We start from the raw sequence: 24,483 nt of genomic DNA, 5'->3' as shown, positions 1-24,483 counted from the left end.
ATGCTGTAGCTTATAGTACCAACAGCCCATGTCCCAACACTGGAATGTATTCAGAGGATCTTGATCCAATCCCATGGGGGTGAATATAGATTATGTTGAGGATTGTGTATTGGCAGGTGTAGGTGTGGGGCAGTGCAATGCAGGTAGATTGTTCCCTAGATCCTACAAAGTGTGTTCTGATGACTCTGAAGAATATAATAATACCAATAGTCACAGTCCTAGAACTGCAAGATACAGTGTGTTTTTATTCAGGTCTCATAGCAAGAGTTCCAGTAAAGCTGGGGATCTGGGGATTGTGAACTGGTGGTTACCATCCTGAAGCACAGGAATACAGATAGGGCTTTCCAGAAACCGCAGGTGAGTTAGTTACAAGGAGTTGTAGCAGCAACAGACTTGAGTTGCAGGGTGCAAAGGGGACTGCTCCCCAGTTCCCACAAGGCATATGAGGGTTATGCCGGAGCTTATGTTCTGGCCAATCAATAGCCTAAGCTAAAAGTTGAAGAAGGAGCTTCCTCAGGTCTGGTCCTCTGAGATTGTGTATGGATTACTGCTGACAGCTAGCACAAGGAACCCAAAGGAAACGTCCCTCCATGGTACAAAGCAAGCATTGTAGCCCCAGGGCTAGTGCCCATAGCACCCACAGCTGCACCATTTACAGGAGCCTACTCTATGCACTGCAAAGTGCTCTCAGTGTCTCTGGAGACTTCTGGTATTAAGGGGCTGCTTGCCATCCTCTAGCAAAGGTGGAATTTAGCAACTTAGCAGCAGCAGCAGCTCCGAAATTGCTCTTTGGAGGCAGAGAGAGGTAATTTGGGTTCAATCAAAGTAGTCTCTCAGACCCTAGTGAGCCCTCTAGAGTTGATTTAAAGTCTGTGAGGATGTGATTCTCTTGTAGTTAGGGCAGTCCATCTGTGGCAGTAGTCTGGATCACAGCACTTCTTCTTCCCTCCTAGCACTTACCTCTTCCTAGCAAGATGGCATCCCCCAGTAGAGGAGCTAGGGTAGGAGCAGTGGGCAGAGGCGTTGAGCAGCAATGCACTCTGTCTCTGTCTCTCTGCTGGTCTTCAGAGCCTCTGTGCTATTTGTTGATCTCAATCACTTTTTGGCTGAAGTTTTTCAACCAGTCTCTTAAGTTCTCATATTTCATACATAGAAGCTTTTTCCTCACGAGATGGAATCCCTCTGCTAGGGAGCAGGCAGGAGCAGCTGACGGCTGCATTGTGCTTTGTTTCTCTCTCTGCTGGTTTTCATCGTCTCCACGGCTGGTTTTCATCGTCTCCACGGTGTTTACAGTTCTAATGATTTTTTATTCAACTTTTCCTTGAGTCAGTCTCGTCATTTCTAATATTTTATGTTTTGAACCCTCTTCTCAGCAAGGCAACAGTGCCAGGGTGGGAGTGGTGGCAGTATTTACATGCTTTGTTCCTCTCTATGCTGGTTTTCCAAGTCTCTGTGCTGTTGGCAATTCCTGTCACTTTACTGAAGCTTTCTCGAAGTCTATCTGGAAATATGGTTCTTCCCTTGTTTTGAAAGTGTTCTCTGCTTGAGATGGATACAGGCCCTCTCTGTTCAGCCATCGTGGTCTTAACTGTGATACCACCCTCTTGAACTTCTTTTTCAAGTCTCAGTATCACAGTATGACTAATACCCTTTATCTCTGATCAGCTTTTCTAAGACTTATTGTAAGAGTAACCTCTTCTATCCTCCCAATAAATATTGGTATGTTAAGTGCCCTTCTAAGAATATTTGCTCCCTAAATAATCACATCCAACTACCATTAATAAGCTAGTGACTTCCAAATTAATATCTCCAATGTAGAGTCCCTTAAATATATACCTATGAATTGGTATGTCTGCTTAAATATCTCAATGGCATCTCAAACTCAAAGAATCTACTCCACCTCCCATTATCTCTGGTCAGATTGAAGAACTTCTAGTGTTCATTTTATCAGTGATTTGATCAGTGACTTTGTAAATTTGTTACATGTTAATGTGTCCAAGGAGCATAAACCTCTCCTTTTCTTCTTTATGCCATAAGCTATTGTGAACCTTCATTCCTTTCTAAATTCAGAAAGAAGCCCAAATATCATTTGCAAATGCCAAGTCAAAAAGGAAGAACCCAATCCAGCATTTATTCATGCTTTCTTGGGTTTTTGCTTGGGTTTTTGCTACAAATCTGTCAAATACTGATGTTCTCAATGTGCATATGCAGTCAAACCAAAAACAACTGAGGGAGTTTCTTTGTTAGAAACTCATCCTCTGTGACCTAAGCAGTAGTACTTCACCTTTGTGCTCATGCTGTATGATGAAGTGCTAGAAGGACACAGCGTCTAATGAACAAATTACATTGTACTCAGGGTTCTAAAAACTAAAATTCACTGAATATATGAGTTTTAACACAGTAGAGAAGATATTCATAATGATTCAGTTTTAGTAGTCAAGAATAAATTTAATCTGTTTACATGGACTATGTAATATTTTGGGGTACTTGATATTTTTAAAAATTGAAAAGGTTGTTGCTTTTACCACTGAGCAGATCATTGTGTGGTAGAGCCATAGTGAAAAGCAAGGATATGCTATGATTATGATGGTATGGAAGGTGGAGTTATGAAATCTGATTCTGAGTATTAGTGAACAATTTGTAGAGGAGTTGTCATTTGATCCAGTCCTGGAGACATGGGTATTAGTAGGAAGGTGATATGAGGGATAATTTTCAGAAAGAAATCCTTATGGAAATTTTAACATAAAAATGGCAAATTATTATTTTAAGAATTAGATTTCTTTTTTATCTGTTACATTAGATGTTCTAATAAACATAGAAGAATTAGATATTCAAAGAAAACTATAAGCACATTAATCTCTATGAGCAGGAATTGAAACAGATCTCTGCTTTCTTGCATTTGAACCCAAATTTAGAACATTCATTGACCAAATCCAAGGCAGGCATTAAATTAGCAGGTGTATCCACAGAAATTATTATGGTACTGAATTACCACGTTTGAACTTAGATGAAAGTACATGCCTGAAATTAGTACATTTTTGATATGTATGTTTCTGCTTCAGTACCAAGTATCAGGTTTCTCTGACTGCAAGGAAGAGAAGAAGAATTTGGCTTCCTTAAGGAAAAAGAAAGCTAGTTCATTGGAATACACAGCAAAAGATAGGTTACCTTAGAAAAAAGTTGATCCAAATTGAGAATAGTCATTAATAAAGACTAAAAAGAGTAAAAGAAGGGGAGATAGATAGAAGTTGGACTCCAGGAACCAAAACACAATTAGAAGTAATAGATTCTGGGCCAGCACCGCGGCTCAACAGGCTAATCCTCTGCCTTGCGGCGCCAGCACACTGGGTTCTAGTCCCGGTCGGACACCGGATTCTGTCCCGGTTGCCCCTCTTCCAGGCCAGCTCTCTGCTGTGGCCAGGAAGTGCAGTGGAGGATGGCCCAGGTCCTTGGGCCCTGCACCCCATGGGAGACCAGGATAAGCACCTGGCTCCTGCCATCGGATCAGCGCAGTGCGCCAGCCGCAGCGTGCCAGCCGCGGCGGCCATTGGAGGGTGAACCAACGGCAAAAGGAAGACCTTTCTCTCTGTCTCTCTCTCTCACTGTCCACTCTGCCTGTCAAAAAAAAAAAAAAAATAGATTCTGGTGTTCAATAGCCAGTTGGATGACTTTAAGTCATAAGAATGTGCTGGCGCCACGGCTCACTTGGCTAATCCTCCGCCTGCAGCACCAGCACACCAGGTTCTAGTCCTGGTTGGGGCGCCGGTTCTGTCCCGGTTGCTCCTCTTCCAGTCCAGCTCCCTGCTGTGGCCCGGGAAGGCAGTGGAGGATGGCCCAAGTGCTTGGGCCCTGCACCCCATGGGAGACCAGGAGGAAGCACCTGGCTCCTGGCTTTGGATAGGTGCAGTGTGCTGGCCTTAGCGGCCATTTGAGGGGTGAACCAACGGAAGGAAGACCTTTCTCTCTTTCTCTCTCTCTCATTGTCTAACTCTGCCTGTCCAAAAAAAAGTCATAAGAATGCATTATATACTGTATAAAGAACTGGAGGTGGGCTGCAGACATTGAGGAAGGTTGCAGTACTGGGGATGCTAATGTCTTATTTGGTCACTTTATGTTGCTCACAAATTTTGAAACACTAGATTGTGCCCCATAAATGCATTCAAGTATTACATGTTAATAATTTTTAAATGAAATAAAGATATATTATTAATGTGCTATAAAAGCTGATTGCAAATAAGAGAACCAATATTTAATACTAATAAAACTTTCTTTTTATTTGAAGATAAAGATGACAAAAATATAACAGGCTGGTTTCTCTGTAAAAATCCAACCTCTACCTCATAACATTGGTATAATTTTAAACAATAAACACCTAACTAGTATTTTGTACATTAAAGAAAAAGAAGAATGAAAGAAGAGGACATAGGCTGGGCAGAAAGGGGGATTTCACTAGGATCATAGGCAGTAGGAGTGGATGAATATGCCAGCCTGGTTAGGGGAAGAAGGGCAACTCTGAAAGTCATTTCAAGACTTAATACATCAGGGTTAGAGGGAGATAGGGAAGTACTCCAAAGAGAAAATAGAATGTTATGACCCGAAGGAATGATTTCACTTAGAAGACCAGAAATTTTTCTTATCCTTGATTTTCTTTTTTCTTGACTATTCTGATGTTTAAAATGTTTCTAGTTTTCAAACAGTAATTTAAATAATTATCTTGTCTCCAGTTTTTGAATCATTTTACATGACTTCATAGCTTCTTGCATAAATACTAAGGTCATGCTTTGGTAGGCTTTGCCCCATTACCCTACTTTTCAGGAAGGGATGTCTATCCACGCAAATGAATGTATGTGGTGTTGTTATTGTTTGTATGCATGTTGTGAAAGGGAGGTGGTATTTCAAAGTCATCTGTGAGAATTCGAATCATAAAATTTTGTATCCCTTATCTTTTCCATTCCTAAACCCTCTACACATATCAGAATATCTTGGCAGAGGGGAACTAGGGCTTTTTTTTTTTGTGTAGTAGCTTTTTGTTGATGATTCTGTTGTTCTCTTTTTATGTATTTATGTAAAAGTTAAAGTTAGAAGGATAGATGGGTGGGTAGAGGGAGAGAGAGAGAGAGAGAGAGATCGATCCCCAATGGCCACAGCAACCAGGCCAAAGCCAGGAGCCAGAAGCTTCTTCTGGCTTTTCTACATGGATGCAGAGGCCCAAGCACTTGGGCCATCCTCCACTGCTTTCCCAGGCATATTAACAGGAAGCTAGATGGGAAGTGGAGCAGCCAGGACTTGAACACGTACCTATATGGAAAGCTAGAGTTTCAGGCAGCAGCTTTATCCACTACACCACAATGCTGGCCCCAATTCTGTTCTCAACATCTCTCATATTCCACAAGTTGAGGATTCTTGATACAAAATATTCTATGGAGCCAACTTCATTACTGATATTGATGATGTTTTTACATCATGGATTCTATGACCACTATGAGAAAGTTGTTGAGAGAAAGGTTTTACCTCTATAGAAAGGAGAATTTTGTAAATACGTAACTTTGTACCTTTGAGATATTTGGCAATGCGAATAGGCTGCCTGCTAAATAGTAAATTCTCTGCTGATAGAAATGATTACATTGGGGTTTCATGACCATTTGTCAGAGAGGAAGATGCATGACAATAAAACATTGACCCTGCTCTCACCCTGGGAGCTAGAACACATGATATGACAATTAACTACGTGAGTAAATGACAATGAAAATCTCACCAAACATCAAATTTTGCTTCATGTTATTGAGAAATCATACCACAGGTAAATACTGTGTGAGAACTCCTTAGTGACAGACTGAATGATATGTGACAAGCAACTGTCCAAATAGTGTGCTCATTCTTAATCATTACATTTAGTTATCTAAGATGACTGAGGACTCCTAGTGTTTTTGAGATTTTAGATAAAACTTGATATTGAAACATTAAAGTATGGCATCCATACTTCAAAATTAGATTATCTTTATCAGATTAGAGCAAAGTAATGGGGGCTGGTGCTGCGGCTTAGCCAGTAAAGCCGCTGCCTGTGGTGCCGGTATCTCATATGGGTGCGGGTTTGGATCCCAGCTGCTTCACTTCCTATCCAGCTCTCTGCTGTGGTGTAGGAAGGAAGTGGAGGATAGTACAAGTACTTGGGCCCCTGCACTCATGTGGGAGACCTCAAAGAATCTCCTGGATTTGCATCAGCATAGGTCTGGGCATTGCGGTCACCTACGGAGTGAACCAGTGTATGGAAGACCTCTTTCTCTTTCTCTGCCTCTGCTTCTCTGTAGCTCTGCCTTCGAATAAATAAATAAATCTTTTAAAACCACAAAGTAATGATTAAAACTTGATTTAACCTATGAATTATAGATTTATTTAAGGATCACTGAGAAAATTTCAGCTCTCCAAATATCCATTTTATAGGAGTCTCTGGTTCTGTAACTGAGGAGTTATATTCTTAAGGGTCAAGTAGGGCCATCTTCCTGACTTTGTTGAAGAGTAAGGGACAAACCTAGCCAAGGTAGTGGAGTTCTAAAAAGAGCAGTTTTTTTAGAGCAGGGAATTTCTCACCCAAGACATTGGGTTAGGGTGTGAAGGGTACAGCATTACATGTCAAAAAAAGGAAGACCCAAAGTCCAGAAATAGTTTGAAAGCAATATTATAAGAAGTACACAGAATTTGGAAGCAGGAGCTAGGAAGAGGAGAAGAATTTTCAACAGCATTCTTCATTTCAGGAATTGTCTGTTCAGGCTTTGCTGTCTACAACAATTTTTAAGAAGATTTATTTATTCATTTACTTATTTGAAAGGCAGAATTACAGAGTGAGGGTGAGGGATAAGGGGGTGGAGAGGAAGAAGAAGAGAAATATCACTCCCTAGACGTCCACAATGCCTGGGACTGGGCCAGTCTGAAGCCAGGAGCCAGGAGTTTAATTGGGTGTACCATGTGGGTGGCAGGGGCCAAAGCACTTGGGCCATCTTATGGTACTTTCCTGGGTGTGTTAGCGGGAAGCTGGATGGGAAGTGGAGCAGCTGGATATACTTGCCTATGATACCATTTATTGAGGCTAATTTATACTCTGCTTTTATGGGACTTGTCTAAGGATATAGAACAGTATCAATAAAAAGTCTAGCCAGTCATTTCAGTGTAGCAACTTATGTCAAAATAGCATTAGGAGCACACATGTATCTCTGGTTAATAGTCTCCCTGTTACTGGTTGGTCTGAGTATGTTTTTTCTGTCTGTGTGTGTGTGTGTGTGATAAACACACATACCCCCACTCTGGAGGATAGGAGATAGTAGGGTTAGAGGTAATCTATGAATTAAAAAGTTCCAATGAGCTCTTAAATGGGCTAAGGCAGTGAGGATTTTGTTTGTTTTATGCTATTCTGTTCTTAGGCCTTCTGGTTAGGTAAACACACTCATTTTGCTTGGGGGTGCACCATTCCATCCTACCTTTTCACCCCACCAAAACGACCACCCCTGAATTACACCTAGATTCTGTGTTTGGATGTCCTGGAATGGCTCTTGACAACATTTGGATATATAGATTTTTCATTAGGCTTTTTGTTAATTTTTTTAAGCTTCTAAGGATTTAATTCTACTTGAGCTCTAAAAAAGTGAATTTTCGGGCCGGCGCCGCGGCTTACTAGGCTAATCCTCCACCTTGCAGCGCCGGCACACCGGGTTCTAGTCCCGGTCGGGGCACCGATCCTGTCCCGGTTGCCCCTCTTCCAGGCCAGCTCTCTGCTGTGGCCAGGGAGTGCAGTGGAGGATGGCCCAAGTGCTTGGGCCCTGCACCCCATGGGAGACCAGGAGAAGCACCTGGCTCCTGCCATCGGATCAACGTGGTGCGCCGGCCGCAGCGCGCCAACTGCAGCGGCCATTGGAGGGTGAACCAATGGCAAAAAGGAAGATCTTTCTGTCTCTCTCTCACTGTCCACTCTGCCCGTCCAAAAAAAAAAAAAGTGAATTTTCCCCCTCTTTATATCAGAGACAGATAGAATGTCAAGAAATACCTACGTGGCTGTGTCTATCAGGCATTATCTCATTTAGTCCTCAAAATACCCAAGTGAGATAGGTATTACCACACGCAATTTATAGGTAACAAAACAAGATGGAAGAGGTTAAAGTCTTTCCTATGGTCAGAAGTTTACTAACTGTGAGAATCAGATTCAAACCCAGATCTGTTTGTCTACAAAACCTTTCCATGCCATAGTTTCCCTAAGGAAGCAGAAACTTTTACAAGGCTCTCTTGAATGAGGAAGCTTTACCAAGATTTTTGAAACATTGTTTCTATGATGTAAATAATATTTGTTCTCCCAACTCAGGCAGGAGTTTGATTGCCAAAGTCTCATGTTAACAATATGAAGAGAGCGGAAATTCAGGCTGCCTGGGGTATTAAGTGGAGCTTTTGGGAAGTGATTAGACTAAATTAGGTCATCAGGGTGGATGATTGAATACAAGTGACTTCATAAGGAAAGAGAAATTCCCTCTCCCTCTCTCCCTGTTCCTCTCTCCCTCTTCCTCTTTCTCTCTCCCTCTCTCCCCCTTTCCTTCTCTCTCCCCCTCCCTCTCTCCTTCTCCCCCTCCCTCTGTCCCTCTTCCCCCCTCCCTCTCCCCCCTCTTCCCCTGTCCCTTTCCCCCTTTCCCCCTCCCCCTCCCTCTTTCTCTCTCCCTTTCCCCCTCTCCCTCTCCCCCTACCCCTCCCTCTCTCCCTCTTCCCCCCTCTCCCCTCCCTCCCTCTCTCCCTCTTCCCCCCTCTCCCTCTCCCCTTTTCCCCCTCCCCCTTCCCCTCCCTCTTCCCTTCTTCCTCTCCCCCTCTCCCCCTCCCCCTCCCTCTCCCCCTTCCTCTCTTTCTCCCCCTCTCCCTCTCCATCACACACACACACACAAGGAGAGGGAGGCAGGGAGAAAGGGAAAGGGAGAGATATATGTGATGCAGCCAAGGAGGGCCCTTGCTAAAGCTTGTACCATGCTCTTTGGACTTTGAACCTCCAAGGGCCAAAATAAACCTCCTTCTGTGATAGTTTGCATCACACCATTATATCAATTAAAGGTATTTCATTACAGTACTGAAAAGCTAATATAATTGTCAAACATAAATACACAAAGGATATCAGATTGTCAGATATCTCAAAACATTTAAAAATATTTCATTTACACACTGTTTTCTTCAACCAGTACAGAGTGGCGTTTATACTGTGCTTGGTGACATACTTTGAATGCCTAAAGAGTGATGCAGAACATGGGGATAATTATTTTTAAATGTGACTTTGGAAAATAGGTCACAGATCACTCAAATTAGAAATCGTAGACATTTCTATCACTTAACTTTTCTGATTTGTCACAAATAATAGCTGTCTTATAAATTCAGCTTTGTACAAAATAGCACTAAAACATCAGTTGCATTAAAATAGTTGATTTTCTTGTTTACCTTGAATGTTTATTTGGCTTAGAATAGTACTGATAAGAATTTCAGACAAGTGCTGCGTTTTAATAAACACAGATAGAATGATAGTATGATTCTTATTGGAATAGAAAACAGTTTCCTGTTATATTTTCCCATGAGAGTTTTGTGAAAATTAACTCTATAAATGGAAACATAAACAATATTTAGGATGATTTCTATGCTATGTCATTTAATTGAATTGGAATAAACATGGTGACTAGTAGATGTTTATTTTTAAAAAGGAAAAGGAAAAGAGAATATTTTAAAGAGTAAATGAGTGTCTACATAGATCAGTTTTCTTTCAGTTTTAAGCTTTGCTTCAGCAAGCATTCTTCTAATGTGATGAAGGAATTGAGTCAATGATTTGTTTTCCACATCAAATAGTCCTCAAATTTACAGATAGATATTTTCTACAATACAGTGAAAATTAATATATGTGTTAGAGCAATTAGACTGCTGTTTCAGTGAGTGGGGTTTGAGGGGTGGGGAGAGAGGAACAAACCATTGCCCTTTTCAAATAATTCACAATGTGCTAATTATGCGTCAAATACGAAAGTTGAGATATTGTGACCTTCAAGCCAACAAAAGACCTTTTCAAGTTAGCCATTTCCATGCACATTAATAAAATGAACAGTACCTTCCATAGTTAAATAATATAGGGCTGTTATTTCATTATATGTAAATGCAAACCAAGGAATTGTTTCACTATTGACATAATAAAAGTAGTGCTCTAGACAAGCAAAGATTATACATCAATTTAAATAATATTTTGTGGTAGTCTTAAGTGGTGATCCAAAAAAAAGTTTGTCGTTTATTAGCACTCCATGCAGTTGTATATGATTTCTCTGCAATTGAATTTATTTTGGATTTGAGCAATAACAACTATATAATGTTATACATATAGCATAAAATATATTAAAGAGATTAAAGAAACATTGAATCTCAGGAAAGAGTTAGGGAGAAACCTGCAGAGGAACCTCCATACAAATTACAGGGACACTGTGGATCTATGTGGAGAGTATAGACGCCTGCAACTCAGAGTCCAGAAGCCAAGAGCCTTTGTACCAGCTTTGGATAGTGAGGTGCGACCAGACTACAGTAGTCCAAGCCACTTGCGATAAAGCTGCAGGAAGAGCTTGGCATGAATCTGGCTTGGAGTACTGTGGGGGACAGTGTACCTCTCAACCTAGAAAAAAAAAGGGGGCACGATGTTTCTTTTGCTGACCACCTGGTGCAGACATCCTGTAACTAGCTGAGAGAGGGCGGGGATGATTTTGGACATATGTAACAGCCGTGCCAGCTTGTATCTGCACACCTAGCAACCAGGGAAGAGAAGACACCTGAGTCTGGCTCAGAGAATTGACAGAGGCCTGGGTGCTTGTGACTGTGGAAGCCTTGTGTTCTAGGACTGTGAAAACACTGTGGCTGTCTAGGAGGATATAGGGTGTGGCTTGGTCTTTGGGAAGTTATTGTGCACAGCTCCACACGCTCAGGGCTCCCTGATTACCTGGTGAAGTTCCTTGCTGCAGGATCCATGCTCACACTGAGGTCTTTTGTGTGGGTCTTGGGGCAATGCAAGTGAATATTGTACCCATTGGAGCTAGCACCCAGGCATTGGTCTTCTTGGAGGAGAGGAGGTGAGCATGAGACTAAACCAACAGAACTGAACAAATCTCCCCTCTGATTAAAAAAAAAAAAAAAAAAAAAAAAAAGCTACTAACAACTTGGGTGTCACCTTGGACACTCCCCTCACCCTGGAGCACTGAACAGAGCTCCCTGGCCACATGTAGCACATGCCCTTGGGTAGTCACTGAAAGAGCTGACACACCACTAATCCACAGAGCCATAATTCAAAGATAAAAGCCATCACAAGGGGGAAAAAACAAGTATACCCACAAGTGCCTAAAAATAAACACAGCAATTAAAAAACGAGAATAAGGAAGACAACATACTTTAATACTAGAATGTGAAGATGAAGAGATTGATGAAATCCCAGAAATGGAATTCAAAAAACTAATAATAAGATTACTTAGAAGTAATCAGAAGCAAATCTATAAATTAAAGAAATCCGTACTTGACATGAATGAAAAATTTTCCCATGAAATTGAGATTTTAAAGAGAAATCAAAATGAGTATTGTAAATGAGGAATTCGATAGCTCAAATAAAAAAATGCAGAGGAAAGCCTTTGCAACAGACTCAGGCAGAATAAAGAATATCTGAGTTAGAAGATACGTCTCTGGAAATTTTACAATCAGACCCAAAAAAAGAAATTAGAATATTAAAAAACAGTGTTGGAGACTTATGGGTTATTATTTAGATTCACATGTGACTTCTCATCAGAATGTTCCATGTTTGTGGATTGGAAGAATTAATATCCTCAAAATGTTTACACTACCTAAAGCAATTTACAGATTCAGTGTGATTCTAATCAAAATACCAATGACGTTCTTGTCAGATAGAAAAAATGATGCTAAAATTCATATGGAAACACAGGGAACTTCGAATAGCTTAGCAATGTTAAACAACAAAAACAAAGCAAGAGTCATCACGATACCAAATTTCAAGACATATTACCAGGCAGTTAGAATCAAAACAGTCTGTTCCTGGCACACACATAGAAATGTATACCAGTGGAACAGAATAGAAACCCCCCACATCAATCCACACATCTTCAACCAACTAATCTTGGACAAAGGTGCTAAAAATCAATTACTGGAGAAAGGACAGTCTCTTCAATAATTGGTGCTGGGAAAACTGAATCTCTGCATGTAGAAGTATGAAACATGACCCCTACCTTAAACCTTATACAGAAATCAACTTAAAAATGGAACTAGGTGCTAAATCTATGATCTGATACCATAAAATTACTAGAAGAAAATGTTGGGGGAAACTTGGTAAGACATTGGCATAGGCAAAGTCTTCTTGGAAAAGACCCCATAAACACAGACAATAAAAACAAAAATAAACAAATGGGGTTATATCAAGCTAAAAAGCTATTGTATTGCAAAGGAAGCATTCAACAAAGTGAAAATGTAACTGACAGGATGGGATAAAATATTTGCAAACTATGCAACTGATAAGGAATTAGTATCCAGAATCTAGAACAGCTCAAGAAACGCAGCAACAACAACGACAAAAAAGTCCAGTTTTGAAATGGGCAAAGGACGTGATCAGGAAATATATATATATATATATTTAGCCAAGCAGAGTTAGTTAGAAAGAGAGAGACAGAGACAAAGGTCTTTCTTTTTCCATTGGTTCACCCCCAAATGGCCGCTACAGCCGGCACAATGTGCCAATCCGAAGCCAGGAGCAAGGTGCTTCCTCCTGGTCTCCCATGCGGGTGCAGGGCCCAAGCACTTGGGCCATCCTCCACTGCTTCCAGGACCATAGCAAAGAGCTGGATTGGAAGAGGAGCAACCGGGACAGAATCTGGTGCCCCGATTGGGACCAGAACCCGGTGTGCCGGCACTGCAGGCGGAGGATTAGCCTAGTGAGCCGTGGTGCCAGCCCAAGTGACCAGGAAATTTTCAAAGGGTGAAATTCAAATGGCCAAAAGATATTTGAAAATAAAATGGTCAGGATCACTTGCCATAATGGAAATGCAAATAAAAACCACAATGAAGTTTAATCTCAGCCCAGTTAAAATAGCTATCATACAGAAATTTAAAAAAAGAACAATGAATATTGGTGAGGATGTGGGGTAAAGTCTACCCTAATCAACTGTTGATGAGAATGTAAACTACTACAACCATTATGGAAAGACAATTTGAAGGTTCCTCCGAGATCTGAAATTGATCTACTATATTACCCAGACATCCCCCTCCTGGAAATTTACTGAAATTAAATGAAATCAGCATATGAAAGAGTTATCTGTACCCTATGTTTATTACAGCTCAATTCCCAATAGCTAAGATGTGCAATCAACCCAAATGTCTATCAAACGATGACTGTATAAAGAAAATGTGGTATGTAGGACTGACAACAGGCCGTGATTGGATGGCTTAGGAAACCACATGACAACAGAGCCTGACTGACAACAGGCTGTGATTGGTTAGGGCATAGATTGCCCCTTGACCGGATTGGCTGCCTTGGATATATAAGCAGCTGTAGCAACTGAAATAAACGAGTCTGTAAGCTGCTTGCCTCAGGCCTGCTTTCACCAGACTCCCGGGGTCTGTATGGTGGCTCTGTGTCTCTTGCCCCTTCCACGCTCCACCTCTCAGAAACGAATCCACCACAACAGTATGTATACACTATGAAATATTACTCAACCATAAAACAGAAGTCCTGTGTTGTGTGGCAAGATGGTTGTAGCTGGAAACCATTATGTTTATTGAAATAAGCCAGTTCCTGAAAAGTGATCCCAGTTAAATATAAGAATGAGAACAAGAGAGGGAGGAGATGTACAATTGGGGACATGCTCAATCGGACTTGCCCCAAATGATGGAATTAGAAACGTGCCAAGGGATTCCAATACAATCCCATCAAGTTGGCATGTACCAATGCCATCTCACTAGTCCAAGTGATCAATTTCAGTTCACAATTGATCACACTGATAGACCTAAGAGTCAGATGGATCACACAACCAAGACTAATGTCTGCTAATACTAACTGATAGAATCAAAAAGGGAGAGAAGGATCCAACATGGGAAGGGGGAGGCACAGCAGACTCATAGAATGACAGATGTCCTAAATAGCACTCTGGCTTCAGAATCAGCCCTTAAGGCATTCAGATCTGGCTGAAGAGCCTATGAGAGTATTTTAGGCATGGAAAGCCAAGACACTCTGGAAAAAAAGAAAAAAAGACGACGACCTAAATGAAGGATCTCTGCAAGTGAGATCCCAGTGGAAAGAACGGGGCCATCAAGGTAGAAGGTACCTTTATCTAAAGGGAGGTGAGAACTTCCACTTTGACTATTACCCTGTCGGAATAAGATCGAAGTCGGCGAACCCTAAAGGCTTCCATAGCCTCGGCAACTCATGACTAGAGCCTAGGGAGATTACTGACGCCATAAACAAGAGTGTTAAATTATTAAATCAACATCAAGAGTCACTGTGTACTTACGTCCCATGTGGGATCTGTCCTTAATAGGTTGTCCAATGTGAAGTAATGATATAGCTAGTACTGAAACAGTATTTTTACACTTTGTGGCTATGTGTGGGTGCAAACTGATGAAATCTTTACTTAGTATATACTGAATTGATCTCCTGTATATAAAAATAATTGAAAATGAAAAAAAAAACTTGGTGTTAAATTGGAAATTACATAGAAAATTAATCAATTTTTTAAAATAATATCATGTAGGATCCCTGTCATTAACGTGCTGTACACTGTTATTTAATGCTATAACTAGTACTCCAACAGTATTTTTTCACTTTGTGTTGCTATGTGAGGGCAAACTGTTGAAATCTTTATACTAAACTGATTTTCTGTATATAAAGAGAATTGAAAATGAATCTTGATGTGAATGGAAGGGGAGAGCGAGTGGGAAAGGGGAGGGTTGCGGGTGGGAGGGAAGTTAAGGGTGTGTGGGGGGAAGCCATTGTAATCCATAAGCTGTACTTTGGAAATTTATATTCATTAAATAAAAGATAAAAAAAGAAAGAAGCCAGTTCCAAAAAAACAAATATCATATATTTTCCCTGATCTGTGGTAACATAGTACAAAAAAAATGGATATATGCAAAATTGACATTTTGACATTTGATTGTTTACAGTCCTTGTTTATACTGATGAAGAACAGGGTTTTTTATTTGTAGAATTCTTATTGGGGGGGTTAAGCTTATGATTATAAAATAAACTATATCACTGTACAAATTAAAAGAAAAAATTAAGAAAGGAATGAGGAAGGAGGGTGGGAATGTGGGCAACAGGGAGGGTAGAGTGCGAAGTATTACCATGGCCCTAAATCTGTATATATAAAGTACATGATTTTTTTCATCTTATATAAATAAAAAGGAAAATCAAGAACAAGAATAATTTAATTATCTTGTATTTGTCTAGGTTTGGAGTATATTTGGTGAATAAAAGTTGAATATTTATTGTAAGTTCAATATGTTCAATAGACCTCAGAACAATAATAAACCAATTATAGATAATCCACAGTAATTTCAGATCCCAAGAAATTTTAGCATTCAATACGAAGATAAACTTACTTTCTGTAATCCCATAATCATTTCTTATTATGGGTTATATGTAGATACCAAGAGATTGTATTGGGTTTAATGATTCACTCACCCAGTCTTTTCCTTTTGTTCTAAAAAGAATTTTCTGGAGATGTGGGGTATAGTGGATAAAGTCACCACCTGCAGGGCCAGCATCCCATAAGGGTGCAGGTGCTGTGGGGCGTAGTGGGTAAAGCCACTACTTGTAGTGCCAGCATACCTTATGGGTGCAGGTTAGAGACCCAGTTGCTCCACTTCCAATCCAGCTCTCTGCTATGGCCTGGGAAAGCAGAGGAGGGTGGCCCAGACCATTGCGCCCCTGCACCCATGTGGGAGACCTGGATGAAGCTCTTGGTTCCTGGTTTTGGGTCAGCACAGCTCTGGCCGTTGCGGCCATCTGGGGAATGAAACAGTGGATGGACGACCTCTCTCTGCCTCTGCCTCTGCCTCTCTGTGACTCTGCCTTTCAACTAAAAACATCTTTAAAAAAAAAGAATTCTTTTATGTCTCTTTATCATTATTTGTTTTAATAGATTGTCTGAATTCTTTCATAAAATAGATACCAGTGACATTTGTGAGAGTGACGTTTCAATGAGTTTTTTTTTTTTTTTTTTGGTGGGGGGGCAGGCAGAGTTAGTGAGAGAAAGAGAGAGAGAGGTCTTCCTTCCATTGGTTCACTCCCCTAATTGCCGCTATGGCTGGTGCTTTGCCAATCCGAAACTAGGAGCCAGGTGCTTCCTCCTGGTCTCCCATGCGGGTGCAGGGCCCAAACACTTGGGCCATCCTCCTCTGCCCTCCTGGGCCACAACAGAGAGCTGGACTGGAAGAGGGGCAACCAGGACAGAATCCGGCGCCCCGATCAGGACTAGAACCCAGGGTGCCGGCGCTGCAGGAGGAGATTTGGCCAAGTGAGCCACGGTGCTGGCCATCATTGAGATTTTCAATGAATGTTTACATGTTCTTGTTCAGGATAACAAATGCATTTGTATTACCTTGAAAATCTAAAATAATTTCTTTTCTTGATTGTAATCAGGTGGCAAATCTTGCTTGTTCCATGTCAACAAATGAAGATGGAATTAAAATTGTCAAAATTGCAGCTGGTCACCTGGAAACCTTGTGTCCACAGGTATGTTAACTGTTATACTCCCTGTAAGAAAAAATGATACTCAGTTCTTCATACTTTTACATATGGAAATATGTTACAGTATTTACTTTAAACAGAGGACTGAATTAGGCTTAATCTTATCTTTTTTCCCCTTAACTAATGAATTATTGCAGATCTTTTAGGAAGTGCTGTGAGATGCTGGTCTGAAACAAACAACTTCTAGAAGTCTGAACCTTTAGAACAATCACTGAAAATGGGCAAGAAGAGTTCTGATAATTAAGCAGTTTCATGCATTGATCTATCTTGCTCAATTCTTCTCATCTCTAGTCAAGAGAAATAGAAAAGTGGCCATGTTTTTCAAGACTTCTAAGGAAAAAATTCTATATTGCAAATCCTAGAATATTATAGCACAAATGATATTATCTAGATAACTCTTATAGATAAGCAAAGTGAATAACAGAGAAAATAAGTATTATATGAGTAGTTTTTCATAAACCAGTTGTTATTTCAAAGGGCAAAGCAAAATGCTGACAAAATCTTCAACAAAGACCTAGAAAACCTCTGCAAACACTTATACACTTGAAATAATATAAACTGTTTCTTTTGATAAGTTTTATTTTTTAATATCTGGTAGTAGTATTTCCCATTTAGTGTTAATATCATATGCTATTTTCTAGATTGAGATGGTAAAAATTTTCTTTCAAATATGATTCTGTATTTTTAGATTTTATTGTTTTTTATTTTGTACATATTTATTGGATACAGTGTGATAAGTTAACTTATATGTTCATTATGTAAAGATCAAGTCAGGTTAGTTAGCATTTTATATATTCCTTTAAACAGTTAAACTTTTCTTAAAAATAATTTGACATATTTATGAGATACCGTGTGGCAATTCCAGTTCATGGATACAATATGTACTGATAAAATCAGCATATTAGCATTCTCTGTCTTTGTTGTTGATTTATTTTTGGAGTCTTTGAGCTCCTCTCTTGTTTGCTCAGAAAATACATAAGAAGTTTTTGTGAATGGCAGCCCTCCCACTACACTGTGTAACACTTGGTACTTCTTTTCTCTGTCTCTGATATGGTACCCATTATCCAAGCTCCATCTGGGCCTCCTCACCCCATCTCTCCTAATCCTGATCTCTTGTAATCACTATTCTGCATTCATATTGATGTTCTCTAAGCTTCCACATATGAGAAAACAAGCAATATATGCCTTTCTGTGTCTGGCTTATTTTACCTAATATAATGTCCTCTAGTTTTCATCCATTTTCCTACAAATGATAGGATTTCATTCTTTTTTATGGCTGAGTGATATTCCATTATGTATAGATACCACGTTGTTTTTATCCATTCATCTGCTATAGGCAATTTAGTTGATCTCATATCTTGACTGCTGTGAGTAGCACTGGGATGATATTAAGTGGAAAGTTACCTTAGAAAACACATTTAATCCTAACTAATCACTAAGCTCCTTTTCACAAACTAGAAAGTATGAGTAAGTTTTTGTTTCTTACCTTACAGACACTGTAGCTATCCTCATTTCCATGGACACACAACATGTCCTGTTCTTCTGGACTTAAAGTCCCTGGACATCTACTGAGATATTCTTTCCACTAGATGTAGTGCATGTATTAAGTTATTTATTTGCCTTGCCTACAATTTCATCTCCGCGAGTACTGAGGAAACAGTGAGGGAAGCTGCTACTTTGAACTTAATGCTGATTATCAAGTAAGAACTGATTGGAGAAGTGATACATGCAGAGACTGCAACTGAGATGTCATTTTTCCACTAGACCCTAAGTCCAAAGAAGTTGGATCAGTTATATTTCCTTCAACAGTCTGAGAGCTTTCATCTCTATACATCATGAGTAAAGGTTGATGCTGTCCCTTTTTAGAAAACAGCTTTATTTATTACTTTATTTGAGAGGGATGGAGGTAAGAAGAGGGAGGGAGGGAGGGAGAAAGAAAATGAATGAGCTAGCGCCTGGTTCCCTCCCCAAATGCTTGCAAGGACTAGGCCTGGGCTAAGGTGGAAGCTGAGAGCTGAAAATAAATCGAGTCTTCTGAGGGGATGACAAAGAGCCCAGGTACGTGAGCCATAACCACTACCTTAAAGAGTCTGATTTAGCAAGAAGCTGGATTTAGGAGCCAGAGACAGGTATCAAATCCAGACACTCTGATATGGCACGAAGGCCTCATAACCTAGGTCAAATACCTGTCCCTACAGTGCTGTAACATTTTGAAATGTCTTTTTAATCTGAAAAGTACTAAATGTATTTTATAAGTTTTTAATTTGTAATGTTCAAATTAGTAATCAGAAGATAATCTCAAAATATTTATTGGCTAGTTGTCTTTCTTTGAGTTACTTATATCCTTTGCCAGTTTTTGGTTGGGTTGTCTTTTTTTCTTTTAAACTTTCCAAAAATGTTTCTAATCATAGAGAGCTTTAAGAACTTTTAGGTACACATATTTCATCTTTAATTCCTTTAGTAAATATTTATTGAGTACCTACTCAGTGTCGATTTGTGGTTTTATGCCTTGTTCAGAAATTCTGCCAACAAAAATGTCATATATTTCCTATATTATCTTTTAAAACACTCAAGTATTGTTATTTGTTATTGTTATTCCTCTTGAAATTTATTTGTATATCTAACATGAGGTAGGAAAATTTTTATAGTATTAATAGTGGGGCCATCATCATTTATTTTAATAGTTGAGCCTTTCTCCATTAATGTGAAATGCTACCATTGTTACATGTACACAGCACACATACACATGATGCATGTACACATCTATAGATGTTTCTGTTTCATATATATTTTATATACATGTAAATGTATACTTACATATACTAATATACATTTGTAAAACTTATTTCTATATTATACTTGCACATACATGATAGATACATATCACAGAATCATATCATGATAAATGCATATCCTTAGTGCATAATTCTTTTTACTATTGTATCACAGGTAAATAAAGGTTGATAAGCACATTGAAACATGTTTCAAAGTATGTAATTTCCTATACTTTGTGTTGCAGATTTTTCTTTCTACCAAATTTTGATGACTCTTTTATACTACAATTCCCATGCGGGAATGTCATTATTCTAATCTCTAGGGTTTCTGTCTTGTGACTAGGAAGAATTAGAAGCACAGGAAAGAAGAGCGTGAAGGGAGGAGTAGTTTACCGAAAGATACAGAAAGCTTCGAGCAGCTGAGAGGGGTATCTGAAGGTGGAAACTGTTGAGGGTGGGAACTGTCAAGGGGTTTTTATAGACTGTAAAATGGGAAGTTCTTATGATGGGTCTGGAAGAGACATTGAGCAGTGATGGTTTTGATTGGTTAATTGGATGAATGTTAATTAACCAATCACAGAAGTCCTTTGTAGAAACTGGTTCTTTTTCTCAGGTTTTCCAAGATGTTATCTCCAAATGAGGGGGAGGGATCCCCAGTCTCTGTTGAACCTTGCTGTGCCTGAACAAGTGTTGACAAAAGAGTGCTGCACACTGATAAATTTTGGAGTCTTATTGCTGGTGGTGGAGGATGGGCTCATGCCCTAAAGAACTCTCAACCCCGAAGCCCAAACTAACAGGGCTTATTAAGGCAAAACCCACAAAATTGGGTGGGGAAATAAATGATTACTGGGGTCAAGCTAACCTAAGGCCTATGTGACACGAATATCATGGAGCCTGTGCTGTGCAGCAGTAGGTTAATCCTCTGCCTGCAACACTGGCGTCCCATATGGGCACTGATTCTAGTCCCAGCTGCTGCTCTTCTGATCCAGCTCTCTGCTATGGCCTGGGAAAGCAGTAGAAGATGGCCCAAGTGCTTGGGCCCCTGAGAGACCTGGAAGAAGTTCCGGACTCCTGGCTTCAGATTGGCTTGGCTCAGTTCCAGCCATTGTGGCCACTTGGGGAGTAAACCAGCAGATGGAAGGCCTTTGTCTCTGTCTCTCTCTCTATCACTGTCTGTAGCTCTACCTCTCAAATAAATAAATAAAATATTTTTAAAAATATCAATTATAAACTTGACAATACCAATTACAACCTTAACTCCAATTATAATTTTGACATGAATCCAGGTATTGGCCTAATCATATGTGGGGCATAGACAAATTACAATCTTATTAACCCAGGTGCAGCCTATCTGTTTTTAAGCTTGAGCAATCATGCTAGAGGGTTTCTATGCTCTGCCAAATGTGAAGTAGTGGATTGCTCTTGTCTGAGTGTTTACATCAGTTTCAGACCAGAATCTCATGGTGGGAAGTGCTTTCTCAAGATGGAGTCTCAGGTGCTCTAAAATGAAGTCCCTATTGTTAGGGTTTCTGCCAGGAGTCTTTCTCTCTATTATTTATATTCTCTTTCATGCATCTATTTCTCTATCTCCATGCTAGGATTATGATGACTAGTACGGCTGTGGATTTTTTTTATTCAAGAAATTTATTAATGTATTAAATTCTCAGGGTCACAGCAAATGCATGATAATTACTACCATGAAATTCTCATGTTAATGTGATAAATCAGACTTGGTAACTTCTATGTAATTCGCTCAGATTGTTATTTTTTCTTTAATTTTTCACTGTTATTCTGATTTTTTGTGCTTTCATAGGACTAATGTATCAAATAAGAAAAACATGTTAGAATTTTCCTCAAAAAATACTAAAATATTTTGAATTTTAGGAAATTTAGAGAATAATGGCCTCCTTAAGATATTGAATCTTGCCATCAGTAAATGTGTGTGTTCATAATCAGAGTTTTTGAATATTCTTCATTGGCTCTGTATTACTTTTATTGATTATTTCAGTAAATTCCATAGTTTAGAATATTTCTTATATAATTAACACTTCAAGGTTTTCCCTCCAGGGCAATTTTCCTTCCCAAAGACCAGACTCATGGGCCTGGTGTTGTGGTACAGTAGGTTAAGCCACTGGGTGCAACACTGGCATCCCGTTTTGGAGTGCCAGTTGAGTCCTGACTGTTCAACTTTCAATCCAATTTCCTTCTAATGTGCCTGGGCAGGCAGTGGAAGATGGTCCAAGTACTTGGGGCCCTGCCACCCATGTGTGAGACCAGGAAGGAGTTCCTAGCTCCTGACTTCAGCCTGGCCCACTCCTGGCTTTCTGGGCATTTGGGAGGTGATTAAGTGGAAGACAGACCTCCCTCTCTCCCTCCCCCATCCCCACTCCCCTCTCTTTCCCCTCCTTCTGTCTCTGTTGCTGTCTTAAAATAAATAGATATTAAAGACCAGATTAATCTATCTAATTTTACCTTTGACATCTTCATTTTGATAACTACAAGAAAGCCAAAACCCTTTTTTAAGATGTATTTTCTTTATTTGAAAGCCAGAGTTAGAGAGAGTTCTTCCAGGTCTCCCACATGGGTGCTGGGGCCCATGCACTTGGGCCATGTTCTGCTGCTCTCTCATGAGTACCAGCAGGGAGCTGGATCAGAAGTAGAGCAGCTGGGACTGGAACCGGTGCCCATATGGGGTGCTGGAGTTGCAAGTGGAGGCTTTAGCTGCTATGCCACAACTCCAGTCCTGAAATCCAAAACTTAGAGCACCTAAAAATAGAACTCCCTGATGCCTCCATCTATATCTCATTCTACTTCTTCAATATTTTTAGTGAATTACACAGCCGTTCACCTAGTTGGCTCCAGTGAAAAACCTGTAGGATTTCCTTTTATTCCATATTATTTGAACATCTATGTGGTAGGAACTGTTGATACATCTGGGGCCAAACAATAATCCTGCTTTTGTGAAGCTAAAATTCTATTATGTTGGCTTTTTTGTACCTAATAAATTAACAAATTAATTTTATTTATTTTTATTTCATTAGCAAGGGGAGAGACAGAGAGAGAAAGAGAGAGAGAGAGAGAGAGAGAGAGATATGATATCATCTATCTGCTGGTTTATGCAACAAAGCCTTCAACAGCCTGGGCTGGGTCAGACTGAAACTAGGGCACCCTGGAACTTCACCTGGGTCTCTGATGTGGGTGACAGGGACACAAGTACTCAAGCCACCATCTGCTGCCTACTAAGCTCTAATAGCAAGACGTCAGTTAAGAAGTAGAGGAGCCAGGACTAAAACCAGACCTTTCTGATGTGAGATGCAGAAGTCGCAAGCACCAACTTAACAGCTGTACCAAGCAACTGCCCCTAATAAATTAATTTCACTAAAAATATCCATGGTACTTAGCTTGAATCTATGTATTTCTCTCCATCTTACCTATCAACATCTGGGCCTGTGCCATCATCATCTTTGTCTTGAATTACAGAAATTTCAACTTAGATAGGTTCCAAGCTTTTAAGCAATCTCTATAATCCGTATTCTATAAAAGCCAAAGTAAAAATGTAAAGGTGTTTATCAGAGCCATTACTGTTCTTAAAACAGTTTCACAATGTTCTCTTTTCTTCTCATTTTACAGTGAAATGTGAATTTTTTATGACCAATTCAAGCTTTTGCTCAATAATTTGCAATACCACCTGGTATTATTTTTCTTTTTATTCATTAGATCTCTACGTGTTGGCCTTTCTTTTTCTAGAACACAATAAGCCCCTTTTCACCTGAGAGAATTTGCTCTTAATAATTTCCCAGTGCTCTTTTCCCCTATGGTCAGTTGGAGAGCTTTTTCATGCTCAGTTTTTGAGGACATAGCTCAAATATCATCTTCTCAGAGACCAGATCCTTTGATTGACTCTTCCAGGTATGTCCTGTTATAACCATGCTTATTTTTTTTTGCATCTGTTACACTCTGAAATTATTTCATAATTTTTGTTCATTTTTATTGTGTAAATTCAACACTCAAGCATAAAGTTTAGATTGGTAATTTTTTTAAAATATTTATTTGAAAGAGTTACACAGAAAGGGGAGAGGCAGAGAGAGAGAGAGAAAGAGAGAGGTCTTCCATCCACTGGTCACTCCCCAACTGGCCGCAATGGCCGGAGCTGCGCCGATTGATCTGGAGCCAGGAGCTTCTTCCGGGTCTCCCACGTGGGTGCAGGGGCCTAATAAGATGGGCCATCTTCTACTGCTTTCCCAGGCCATAGCAGAGAGCTGGATCGGAAGTGGAGCAGCCAGATCTCAAACTGGTGCCCATGTGGGATGTGGGCACTGCAGGCAGCAGCTTTTACCTGCTATGCCACAGCACTGGCCCCTATTTTATCTTCCTTATTCACTACTCATATCCTCTGTATACAGAAATGAGGTTTATATTATGTGTTCAATAAATATTTGTTCAGTTTACAAGTGAATAGTAGGATTTCTAGAATGATGAAGCATTCTCTATTCAAAGAGGACAAGAAGTCTTTGGGAGACAATTTTTTTTAAAGATTTTTTATTTATTTGATAGGTAGAGTTACAGACAGTGAGAAGGAGAGACAGAGAGAAAGGTCTTCCTTCTGTTGGTTCACTCCCCAAATGGCCATTACAGCTGGAGCTACGCCGATCCGAAGCCAGGAGCCAGGTGCTTCTTCCTGGTCTCCCATGCAGGTGCAGACCCCCAAGCATTTGGGCCATCCTCCACTGCCTTCCCAGGCCACAGCAGAGAGCTGGACTGGGAGAGGAGCAACCAGGACTAGAACCCAGGGCCCATATGGGATTCCGACGCCACAGGCGGAAGATTAGCCAAGTGAGCCATGGCGCCGGCCCAGGGAGACAATTTTTATGATACTTAACATGATAGGTCTTTTTTTTTTTTTTTGAAATGATGAAAATATATGTGTACATA

General features: G+C 40.0%; 1 protein-coding gene across 1 annotated transcript in view; it reads left to right on the top strand.

Annotated features, from left to right (window-relative positions):
• CTNNA3 (catenin alpha 3) overlaps positions 1-24,483 on the top strand; it is a 1,620,267-nt gene that overhangs the window by 980,436 nt on the left and 615,348 nt on the right. Inside the window, exon 9 of the mRNA XM_062214092.1 lies at positions 16,670-16,762. Coding sequence (XP_062070076.1) covers positions 16,670-16,762 — 93 coding nt within the window. The remainder of the gene's footprint in view (positions 1-16,669; positions 16,763-24,483) is intronic.

Source organism: Lepus europaeus, chromosome 17 (genome assembly GCF_033115175.1).
Source record: "Lepus europaeus isolate LE1 chromosome 17, mLepTim1.pri, whole genome shotgun sequence".
NCBI lineage: Eukaryota > Metazoa > Chordata > Mammalia > Lagomorpha > Leporidae > Lepus > Lepus europaeus.
The sequence above is the reverse complement of the archived record's forward strand: the minus strand, read 5'-3'. Positions and strand labels throughout refer to the sequence as shown.